The sequence below is a fragment of the Cheilinus undulatus genome, linkage group 20 (genome assembly GCF_018320785.1).
Source record: "Cheilinus undulatus linkage group 20, ASM1832078v1, whole genome shotgun sequence".
NCBI lineage: Eukaryota > Metazoa > Chordata > Actinopteri > Labriformes > Labridae > Cheilinus > Cheilinus undulatus.
In genome coordinates this window covers 30,769,026-30,781,573 of record NC_054884.1, presented here as the reverse complement: position 1 = coordinate 30,781,573, position 12,548 = coordinate 30,769,026, and the positions used below count along the sequence as shown (strand labels likewise).

At 39.8% G+C, this 12,548-nt stretch overlaps 1 protein-coding gene across 1 annotated transcript in view; it reads right to left on the bottom strand.

Moving 5' to 3' along the window:
- Positions 1-12,221, bottom strand: part of sdk2b (sidekick cell adhesion molecule 2b) — a 179,467-nt gene extending 167,246 nt beyond the window's left edge. The window contains exon 1 of the mRNA XM_041815899.1: positions 12,094-12,221. Coding sequence (XP_041671833.1) covers positions 12,094-12,173 — 80 coding nt within the window. The 5' untranslated portion in view covers positions 12,174-12,221. The remainder of the gene's footprint in view (positions 1-12,093) is intronic.
- Positions 12,222-12,548: the final 327 nt, after the last annotated feature.

Below are 12,548 nucleotides of genomic sequence, written 5' to 3'. Positions count from 1 at the left end.
TTTGGCTGACTCTTTAAGTTTTTTAATGAAGACTTAAGCAGAAAAAAGTAGATTAAGACAGCCCTGCCTTTTTCTGCTGTCGGATGAGGCTGCTCTTTTGAAGATTGGGGGATTGTTTATGACAAATTAGAGTTGAAGTCAAAACCAGATGAAGACAAAAGTGCTTCTCATCCTGTATTGTAATTTGGTTACTTATTCTTACAGGGATGATAAATGTGTTTTGCTTTGACTCTGAAAAACATCATTAAGAGTTGAAACCAATAAACATGAAGCAAAAAAATGCAGCAGTTAATGCTTGAACTTCAGCTTTCCATGAAGTCAAAATAGATTTTTAAAGCTCCGTGAATCTTTGGGTTTGGGTTGAATTTGTCGCCTCCTGTAGACAAAGTTGTACCTTATCTCTTAACTGGTTTTGTCGTCTACATGTGGTGTAGTTTTCCTCTGACGTAGAACCCTGATTCTTCTTGTGACAGTCAAACTAATCTGTCACTGTGAATCTTTGCTGTCAGAAAAAGGAAAATTAGAGTCAATTCCTTGCAGTTACGTGCCACCGGAAGGTTTATCACTGTTGGAAAGTTACAATAAGGAGGAGGGAAAAAAGATTCTATATTTCTCAATTCTCAATTCTATATTTTTGCAGTAGACTAAAACATTTGGGTTTCACATCAAAAGATGAATATGAGACAAGAGATCAACATTTTAACTTTTATTCCCAGGTATTTACGTCTGGATCCGATGAACCACTTTGAAGATATTATTCGTTGGAACCCACCCATTTTTCATGTGAGCAAAAGTATTGAAACATGTGACTGACAGGTGTGTTTTGTTGCCCAGGTGTGTCCTATTACATTGATTATTCAAACAATAAATAGCCCTTAATGTCCACGCTCAGTTTCCAATTTGGGTTTGGCCTTTAGAGACAGCATTTATAGTTAGAGGTGTAAACGATATAAAAACCAGAGAGCTGTCTGTGGGTAAAATACAAGCATTTCACAAACATTGGCCAGAGACACTATAAAAATCTGGAATCTTCTAAAGAAGAAAAAAAAAACACTGATGTACGCAGTAACAGGTGTTGAATGGGTAGACCAAAGAAAACAGCATTAGTTGGTGAGAGAAACACTGTGAGAGCTGTAAAGGAAGACCCTGAAACAACTGTTAGTGACATCAGCAACTCAATGACTGGCTGTCTTTGGTGCCTTCTCAATAGACAAAATTAGATGAGTTGCCCTCTTTGGTGCCCTTATACTGGGCAAACTTTGATGATTCACCATTTTTGGTACCTTCTAAGTAGAAAAAAATGCCATAAGATTTGCTGAGTAACCCTATATAGCATGTCTAATAGTGGAGAAAATAATCATGCGCCATGAGTTTCCTAACTCATGTTAACTTTATTACAACTGTATACAAATTTTGTATACTGGTGTCCCACCACATACGGGCCCCTGCCCATCAAACATCCCGGGTCAGCCACTGGACTTGAACGTCCAGTGACCTCCAAATTCCACTAAGTGCAACCTCAAACTATAGTAGACATCTAGTGAAGTTTGAGATGAGTCCCTAACAGGATTCTCATAATAACACATAATAACAAGTAAGGGATGAACTTGAGGCTCAATTATCTTGACCTACAACCACTAATCAGTTCATTTTTCACCCATAGTTGACTTTCTGCCTCCAAAATCATAAGTGTTTCTGACATATCCCATTTAAAATAAGGGATAAATATGAGGCCAGATGACTTTGACCTTTAAAACTGAATCAGTTTATCTTTAAGACAAAGTGGACGGTTTTCCAGTCTAAAGTTTAAAGTTTAAAGAAAAAAACTACAATCTTCTTAGAGGCATCTCTTGTGGAGGCATTGAGGTATAGCATTCACAAGAATAGCCTGGATGAATGGACGGTTGGACAATGCAAAAACACAAGACCTTTGACCCTGCCTACTGCAACCACAAAGGCATAAAGACGCCAGCTCGCTGTGAATCGCTTCGTCTTACACCTACAACATTGTTCACAAAAATCCAAAATAATTATAAATAATAATTCTTCTCAATAAATGTAGATCATGTTGAGTCATTTTTATTCATTTTGGTCTTTTTATAACCGGTCAGTAACTCCTCACAATAGCTTTAATATTTTGAACCATATGTGTGTTTCTGTGCATCAACACTATGAGTGTTCTTTGTCCAGAACACTTGAAGAAGTGTTTGTTGTTGTCCCAATGGTGTTTTAGATTCTATTGGGCCCTGAAAACCAAAGACAATGTATTGATGACGCATAATGTACTCATGGGCATTTACTCATTTTGAAAACACTGTTTAGATATTTGCATTCCTCCACCATGATTGTAAATATTTCCCTTCAGAGCTACTCAGCAGGAATGGGTTGCCATATTTTTGGTGTGTTTGAATAGTCTCAATTACAACACTAAGAGCAAATATCTCTCTGGTCTGGAGAGTCATCTTAGAAAGGAACTTTGGCAAACTCTACAACTCTGTCTCTCAGTTTGCCTTTACATATACCTCAGTGGGTGGCACTATTTCTTGTTATGCACTTGATAGCAGGGCTAACAGTTGAAGAGAGGGGGTTAATGGGACAAAACAGGCATTGAAACATGTTTTATCCTGAGTTACACATAAACAAGTGAAAAGAGGCAACATGATGTAAGTGTGAACACAGAGCTGAGAACAACAAACCAAAAGAGTTTGACTCACAGGAACCTTCAAAGACAAGTTTAACTGTGAACTCCATGAACTCCACTTTTCATTACATTCATGCATTGGCTTTGTTGTAACACCAGAGGTTGCCACAAGATGAGTACTTAGAGAGGACCTGTTTGAATCTGTGCAAAGTCATGACACAACAGCATATATTCAGTCATGAATGATTTGATATCTGCTATATTAATGTTTAAATGTTGCATATTATACCTTTAAGAAGACTTTTAGAGAGGTGATATATGCAAACATCCTGCTAACTGCATTGGTTGAACTCTAATTTTGCAAATGTCTATTTATTAATTATAGTTCAAACTCAATCATGTGTTTCAAATCATCACATTTTTTCTTGATGTGTTCTCCAAAGGCAGATATGATTTCACACAGACGCACCAGCACAGACTCGACGGCTGCTACTTTGCCCCCTGCTTTTCCTTCATCTTCTGTCTAGTTAACAAGCCAAGCTTGGCGTCTATTCCCCCAGACGTGGAGTGATATTGTATTGAACTTGTGCTAATTTGTTCAGAGACACCATGAAATTATATCTGTAGAAAGAAATAGCCTTGGCTGCTTGGTGGTAGTTAAGGTGTGAATGGATAAAATGGAGACAGACAAGATGAACACAAGGACTGATGGATGAGAGTTGAGTAAGGAATTTAGACTTTTAAGGACAAAAACAGGAAATATCACACTTAACTTTGTCAACTCTGTTTAAAAGAAATTAATGTTAACAACAATGACAACAACTCAACTTCCCGCCCCAGGCCATTAGTGTGTTTTCTTCCTATTCTCTAGGTTATTCATTTAACAAAACAGCTGATTGTTGGTTTTGCTCAAAATCATGAATCCTGTGATTTGGGCAATATTAAGATCCAGTCAAGTCATCAACAATCTAAGCACCTTCCAGACCAACAAAGTCATTAAACTTGCCTATCGTACTCTCCTGATCATAAAATTTTAACAAAAATGGTCCTAAAATGTTGAATCCAAATACATTACATCCTTAAAGATCCACCAATTTCTTTGATTCTACAAATAATACAATCTTTATTGCCTCACTCAATGACAGCAAGAGGTATTGGAAGGAGCCTGAGTGATGCCAGCTGTTTGATTATTTATAGGGTCTTTTGAAGCCAATCCAAAGCAGCTGCCATACTGAAAACACTGTCACAAACTAACTTAGGGTCAACCGTATAACAAACAAAGAAGCGGAGGTGAGGCGGGCCTTAAACCTTTCAACAAACAGCTACAACACACTGGCTGGCAGTCATGCCACTACATACTGTATGCACAATCTTGGAGAAAAAAAAAACAGGCAAGTCATTATAAAATTCACCAGTGTACAGCATGTTCCCATGAATACATCAACAATTACAAACACCAGTATTCAACCAGGCTGAAAACTTGTTCATGATTAACTTATGGGTGCCCATCTTTGGAAATATTTGGCTTTGACATGTGATATACTAGGAAAGGCGAGAATTAGGCCCCGTCCATAAGGAGACGAATTCAGGCATATACGCAAAAGTTTTTTAACGTATCGGAGTTTCATCCACATGGAAACAGCGTTTTGGGTGACTGTAAACGATACTTTTTGAAAACAGGTCCCAGAGTGCATGAATCCATAAACCACTACCATTTCGTCTCCGTGTGGACGGCTACCAGCATCTTTCCTGAAACGATTACGTCACGCACAGCGTAGTTCCTTTAAGGCGCCTGCACAGGTCCGGCCAAAACAATAACGGACTACACGGTTGTGTTCGTGCTGCAGAAGCTACTGAGCTTGTTACGGCTTTTACAGCAAAATCTGATGCTCCTTTACCACCACCGCAAAACGCACACACCATATGTTCTCAAATCCAACGTGGAGAACAACCAGAAGGGCAACTAGAAGAAAGTTTGTGTCAGTTTTCTGTGATATTCTTCTTTTCTTTTAGTGCATTTCCATGGCAGCAACACAGCGCTACATACAGGCTTGGCAGATACACTACAGCGTTTTCAGTCGTTTCCAGTGGTTTCATGCTTACGCGGATATTTCCTGAAATGATCCCGTCTTTACGGAAATCTTTTTCAAAACGAAACAGCAATATATCGTTTTCATCTCCATGTGGACAGGGCCTTAATCTTTTATTGGCCCGCAGCATATTCTAAAAAAAATAATGAAAATGGCCCACGCTAGTACATGAAGCTTGTGCTTGACTGTACTGTACTTCTTAAGGCAGCGGTTCTACCATACTAGTTCTCTAAACAAACATTTTGACAAGAAAAATTAATTTGTGTTTTTTTTTTTGTTACCAAATTGAAACAACACTATACAAGATAAACATATTAGCAACCAAGATAATAACAATATCTTTATTTATAATGCTCTGATTGATTGCCAGTGATAGCCAGAGTCAACCAGGGCCCCATGAAATCTGATTGTCTCCCAAAAATCCTGAAAATCATTGGCTATCATTGGGCATTTTACAAGCCATTTTAGCATACCTAATCACTAAGCATACCTGGACCTACATTAGATTGGTTATAATAATTTCAATATCCTAAACTTGCATTATATGAAATTGGCCCCACCATCCCTATACATTTCTGTATGTGGCCCTAAGTGGAAAACATTTGGATGGTTGTTCACCTACAGTGTTTGTAAGTTGGCCACTTGTGTAACAGACAGAAATGTCAGAATGGTTCAAGATAGCCTGGCTACAGTACCAGGATCTCAAATTTCCCAAAGTGGGTCACGAAACTCTTTTCAGTGGGTCATAAATGTGTTCCTGGAAATAAAAATGAGTCAAAAATGTCAATCATACTCTTTCAAAACAAGCTTTTTTGCTTCTCATCTTTGATTTGTGACATGTTTTGCACTTTTAAGGTTCAAACTGGGATGTTTTAATTAGATAAAACTGAATGGTCAAAAAAGATCAGAAGTTTGGGTCGCAATATTTCATTAGGAAGTTGATGGTGGGTCCTGAGGCTTGACCAGTTGAGAACCACTGCTCTAGGAACGACACGGTGCTTGATCCACCCGGCCTGTTGGCTACATCTGGCCAATTTATTTGCAACACAAGAACATAATTTTGTTCTTAGGTAGATAAGGTAGCTATGTAGCTAATGCAGGTTAGCTATGTTGGTAATGTAGCAAACTATCAATCTTAAGTTAATAAAGCTACATAACTAAAGCTAAAGCTAACAAAGCTCATAACATTATGCTCCATTTGCTAAAGCTAGATCCGTTTTGGAAGTAGGCACGGGGACAGTGGCTCATGTTAGCTTGTTAGCTTTACCTAAGGCTATCGTAGCTACCTTGGCCTACGTAGTAACATTAACTGCATAGTAAGCAAAGCTATGTGAGTTTAAGCTGAAGCTAACAAAGCCAAAGCAAGCCACCATGTTTGCAACGTGTTTATTTCATGAATGTAACAGACATTTATTCATGAATAAAGGTGAATTAGAACATAAACAAATAAAACCTTCTAAAATGCTTCACTGGCAAATTATGTCTTTTCCATTTTGGCAGATGTGATGTCTCAAGTAGGCTGCAGGGGAAGGGGGGTGTCTCACGCATCTACCTTCGGTTTCTGGTCTCATGGACCAATAATGGTTTTTTGTTAAGTCTTAAATGGTGGAGCTGAGTCTGTCATGTGTCCTCCATCATTTCGTCTCCTGTTGATTTGATTACTTCTACTTTATTGTGTTTTCCCCTTGTGTATGTTATGTCCTTTTCTTTTGCCGTCTGTCTCATTACAATATGAAAATCAGGGGAAAAAGGTTACTATTCCCTAAAGGACAACTGTGACATCTCCAAGAACCAACTGACAAACAAAAATGCCTCCTGAGGTTTGATTAATAATTAACCATCTTAATTAAGTTCCTGGGTTAATTGGCGGCATAGAGACTGGGGGGCGTGGAAGGTAAACGCCCCTGAGGTTTTTTGGTCATGTAATAGAAAGCTGTAGTGCTTTGCTGTGTATTTATAGATCTACTCAAGCATTGTGTGCAGGATAATTTGCTGGCTTATGGGTTCAGAACTCCATAATTGTATTGGATATAATCTTCAGTCTTAATTAAGTTGAATTTTAATTTAGAGATAAATCTTTCAAATGATTATTTGCAAACAAAGAGAACTGAATGTCGGCCAACTGTGAATGGAAATAGATGTGTTTGGCTGGTTGGCACTTACAGTATGCAGTTGATGTTTGTGTTATTTGACAGCAGTCATTGCTAAACCCATTCTCTCCCAAGTGCGACACTCCCAACAGCAGATCACTAAGAGCGTGCCACTCTTCCTGCAAGAATTCACTCTCCCGCACATACACCTAAGCCTACATGTTGAATAGTAATGCCCACACACCTTGCAGTATCGATCGGTTGCCAGAGGACACAAGGTCAAGTCACACGGTGTCAATATTTAAAGCAGCACTCAGCACAGGGGACTTCTGGTATAACCTTGTTAATATGGGGGGTCTGCTCTGCTCAAATACTCTCCTGTCACCAAGCAAGTCCAAATTGAGGAAAAAGGAGTGCACACATGGCACATACACACACCAGCGTCCAAAAACAGCCGAAACTCAGTAAGTAAGGAAATAATGCACTATGGTATTTAAAAATTGTTTTTAGGAGAAACAAATGTATTTTTTAAGAAATTTGTTCACACTCTGAGCTTTCACACATGACAGCTGAGTATGTGGCCAAATGAGTCAAAGTTGATATACTGTACATGGTTTGTTCATTGCACAATGCCACCAAATCTGAACACGTTTGACCATCTTTTGATTTTGGTTAGCCCTTAAGACACAGGGCAAACAAACAGAATACTTAAGTTCAATCAAAACAAAAACTTCTAATTGCATATCATATTATACTGTGTCTGATACAATACCATACGATGTGATAAAATACAATATGATGCAATGGAATAAGACAATAGGATGCACTGCAAAAAGATTCAATGTGATGTTATGATGATGCAACATAAAACATCAAAGCGATAAGATCCACTACAAAATTGTCACAATACAAAACAATATGATGCAATATGATGTATTGCAATTTGATATGATACAATCTGATGCTATATGATGCATTATGATATACGATTTGATGCAATACCAAAAGAAACGACATGATGTGATATGAAGCTGACATAATCCAATACGATTCTTAGTGACACAATGATACGATATAAAACTGAGGCAATACAATAGAAAATGATAGGATGTAATGTACACTATATTGCCAAAAGTATTCGCTCACCTGCCTCGACTCACATATGAACTTCAGTGAAATCCATAGGGTTTAATAAGACATCAGTCCACCCTGTGCGGTTATAAAAGCTTCAACTCTTCTGGGAAGGTTTTCCACAAGGTTTAGGAGTGTGTTTATGGGAATTTTTGACCATTTTTCCAGAAGCGAATTTTTGAGGTCACACACTGATGTTGGACGAGAAGGCCTGGCTCTCAGTGTCTGCTCTAATTCATCCCAAAGGTGTTCTATTGGGTTGAGGTCAGGACTCTGTGCAGGCCAGTCAAGTTCATCCACACCAAACTCTCTCATCCATGTCTTTATGGACCTTGCTTTGTGCACTGGTGCACAGTCATGTTGGAACAGGAAGGGGCCATCCCCAAACTGTTCTCCCAAACTGGGAGCATGGAATTGTCCCAAATCTCTTGGTATGCTGAAGCATTCAGAGTTCCTTTCACTGGAACTAAGGGGCCAAGCCCAGCTCCTGAAAAACAACCCCACACCATAATCCCCCCTCCACCAAACTTTACACTTGGCACAATGCAGTCAGACAAGTACCGTTCTCCTAGCAGCCACCAAACCCAGACTCGTCCATTAGATTGCCAGATGGAAAAGCACGATTTGTCACTCCAGAGAATGTGTCTCCACTGCTCTAGGCAGTGTGCTTTACACCACTGCATCTGGCGCTTTGCATTGCTCTTGGTGATGTATGACTTGGATGCAGCTGCTCGGTCATGGAAACCCGTTCCATGAAGCTCTCCACCCACTGTTCTTAAACTAGTCTGAAGGCCACATGAAATTTGGAGGTCTGTAGCGATTGCCTCTGCAGAAAGTTGCTGAGCTCTGCGCACTGTGTGCCTCAGCACCCGCTGACACTGCCCGTCATTTTACGTGGCCTACAACTTCATGGCTGAGTTGCTGTCATTCCCAATCGCTTCCACTTTGTCATAATACCACTCACAGTTGACTGTGGAATATTTAGGAGTGAGGAAATTTCACCACTGGACTTGTTGCACAGGTGGCATCCTATCACAGTACCACGCTGGAATTCACTGAGCTCCTGAGAGCGACCCAGTCTTTTGTTTGTAGAAACAGTCTGCATGGCTAGGTGCTTGATTTTATACACCTGTGGCCATGGAAGTGATTAGAACACTTGATTTCAATTATTTGGATGTGTGAGTGAATACTTTTGGCAATAGTGTATATGGTAGAATTTCAGCAATGTCAGCTCATTATCACCATAGTTAACCTTGCCACTGTTCTAGCAGAAAAATCCATAGGCACACAGGGTTGAAAACAAAGTAAGCCTAATTTTTCAAACAGTTTTGTAAAAGTCCTTTAGTCACATCGACTTACACATGCAGAATCCCGAGAAGCTTTGTGCCCGACTACTTGTTTAATCACCCATCCTATCGCTCAATCACTCACCCAATAACACAGCTAAAGAGGCCCTGAGGCTCCTACAGACAGTGTTGTTCTTCACTGTAGTCCATTCCGATCAATTGTTGAAGCATCAATGTGTCACTTGTGCCCTTCCCACCTCACCGTTCCCACTCTGGTCTTATCTTGTCACGAAAAAAGCCTAGTTCCTCCAACAAGGCAGATGCTGCTCGTACATCCACCCTCTGTTGTCTCTCACATATGACCACAACAGTTCAGCTAAGATCAGCGAAGTGTGTGTCGACAAGCTTTTTCTCAATCCTCTGGTGCCTCATTTACACTGCTGTCTGGGCACGCACAACCACACACAAACACTCAGTGTGGCCACACTACTCTCCGAGATAAGAGCTATGTTTGTCCTATTCTAGATCTTCCAGTTATCATTAAAGATGCTTTATCTCTTGCCCTCACCCTCATTCACACCGCTGGCTTGTGTGAAAAGAATGATGGCCACAGAGCCGCCAGGGAAAAGGCAGAAAAACAGAGAGAAAAATAAAAAATGGGATAGTGCTACTTCTTTGTTTAGTAAGCTTTAATAGTACATGCAGAATACTACTGCTTTAAAGAGACACTGAGCAATAAAACTCAGATAATTACTGCAAAAAACAGGCTTTAGAGATTCAAGCTCTGATGTTACTTTGAGTTGAAATATATCTAACAAAATATCTGATAGATTAAGAAAAAAACTAACAATATTTCCCATTCAGTAGGGAAGCAATACTTACTTTACTCTTTAAGTTTGGCTGACAGCTATTACCTTAGAGCTAGTGTAGATCAGCATTTTTCCCCTTATCAATAGTATTACTTTGGCCAAATATCCTTTGCTAAAAATGATTTTATGTGATTTTAATCACTGTGTCCACCAAGGAAAAATAGCCAGGCTATTATACAAAAAATAGATGCATTCCAAGCTTGCCAGGGGAGACTTTCTCTCAGATGGCATTTGCTGGTCTTTGGCTAGTTTCATAGGCGGCTATCCAGCAGATAAAAACATTAACTGCCAAAAGAAACAGCTGAAAAATATGCAAATTGCTAAATAAGTAAATAGTGAATAATCACATATCGTACAGTGTGTTAAATATTATGTATGTTGCAAGAATCATTTAAATGTAATTTTACTAGGACCCGCTTCCTGTTCAGTGCTGGGGTTGTTTATCGATGTAGGCACATGGCTAATTTAGGCAATGAATATTATGTGATGAACGTACAATGTAAAATAAAACATCTACGGGAGAGTTTGGAGCTACTGAAAGCCAGCGATGCTGAAAACTATGCAGAGAAATCGGTGATATGGGAGGTTTTTGAATTGCTAATCACTGCAGGTAACAAGGGAGTTGAGAAAAGCAAACTGAGCGACATAAACACTGATACAGCAGCCGGGTTAGGGAGGGGCCTGGACCAAACAGAGAGTTAAAGTGGACGTCAATGAGAGGGTAAATCTACCTATTGCCAACAATCTGACAAAGTGGAACTCTATTCAGCACAGAATCATGTCGTGCAGAAAGGCATGGAATGTTAGGGCCAAATGTGAGAGCACCACCTCACTTCCCCCAAGCTTGGGGTGTCCTGGCTAATCTCCAGCAGCGGTGTAGAGGTACTTTTGATTAGAGAAAGACTGTATTGAAGTGTCCACAGGCTTTTGTATTTCTTTGGGACTACTCCAAAGATGATCTCAACTGTAACCTCCGCTAAAACTACTGTAATTTCTTTGGAGTAGTCTCAAAGATATTACGATGGTTTTAGTGGAGGTTACAGTTGAGATCATCAGTATACGAAGACTAATATTGGACAACTGACTGTAAGACTCCATTTTTGTTTAAAATACAGAATTTTAATGTGGTTAGCTTTCTGTTGAGACAATTTGTTGGTTTTTCCAGTGGAAGATAATATTTGGCTGTAGTAAGCTGCCAAGTTATGGTCCTGTCATGTGCTAATGGGCTAACTTAGAGCTACTGGTGCTAATGTGAAGCTTAGTGCTGTTGTTGTTTATGTGTTAAACGTAGGCATATATTGTGCAACTGCCTGCATATGTGTAAGAAAAATTTGTTTGTTTAAACAGCATACATAAAGACAAAATAATGTCTTTTGGCAGTAATTTCCAAAGTCAGGACATGAGTAATAAGTGTCGAGCAGTCTGTTATAGCTAGGTAACACAAACTCAAGTTTGGTTTCTACTGTGTTGGATTTGGATGGGCTCAGACAGAAACATATTTCCTCAGTCCTCCCTCAGACATAGAGCCGTATTGCACTCTTTCTGTTGTTGCAGGTTTAATTGCTGAAAATGAAGGCTACTTGTCATATGGCTATGCCCAGCATATGGTAGCAGTTGACAAAAGAGTCTAGCTGAAACTCTGGACCAGAGCAATGTGCAACCACATTTAAAACAGGAATGTGGATGTTAACCCGTGAGGATCACAGAATGTTCTGTGATATATTTTGGCCATTTTCTGAATGTTTACAAACCTTTAGACTAGTCATCGGCAAGTCCTTTAAACTGACTGGTAAAATAGTCAGCTAGCAACAGCCTTAGTCTTTGACTGCTTTTTCTCTGAACTGAATTTCCCAGCCAAATGATAGTGTGGGTTGTTGTATGTCTTCTTTGGCCTACTTTTCTGACTCACTGTTGCCACATCTCAGTCATTCATTCCCATTCTTTCTTTCCACTCACAAACCATCCACTGATTATTGTTCTCCTCACCTATACTCCAGTGAGAACCGGGTCAGCTCCGTGTTGTTGTGGATCCATTTGAACTCCAGCGGCCAGCTTCCTTCTGCCATACAGGTCAGCACCAGCCTGTTGCGTTCCAGGTGGAGCTGGCTACGCACCGGCTCCGTTTTGAAGTAGGGAGGCACATCATCTGTAAAGAACAAAGAACAGGTTTTTGTTTTTTTCTCGCTGAGACATTGCGCTGCCTCACAAAGCGGACAGAAAATACCTCAAAAGCATTGCAATAAAGAACACCCTCTCTTAAATCCCCCACAAATCCATGAACCCCGAGGCACAAATTCACACATGAAAAGAGAGACTGGAGTATGACAGGAACAAAGACTGAGCTGTAGGGATAAAAGCAAGAGGAGCAAATTTATTTCATGTGACTTTATCTTTCATCATGATTAGGTAGGCTTACAGGATGGCGAGACATGGAGTCGTCA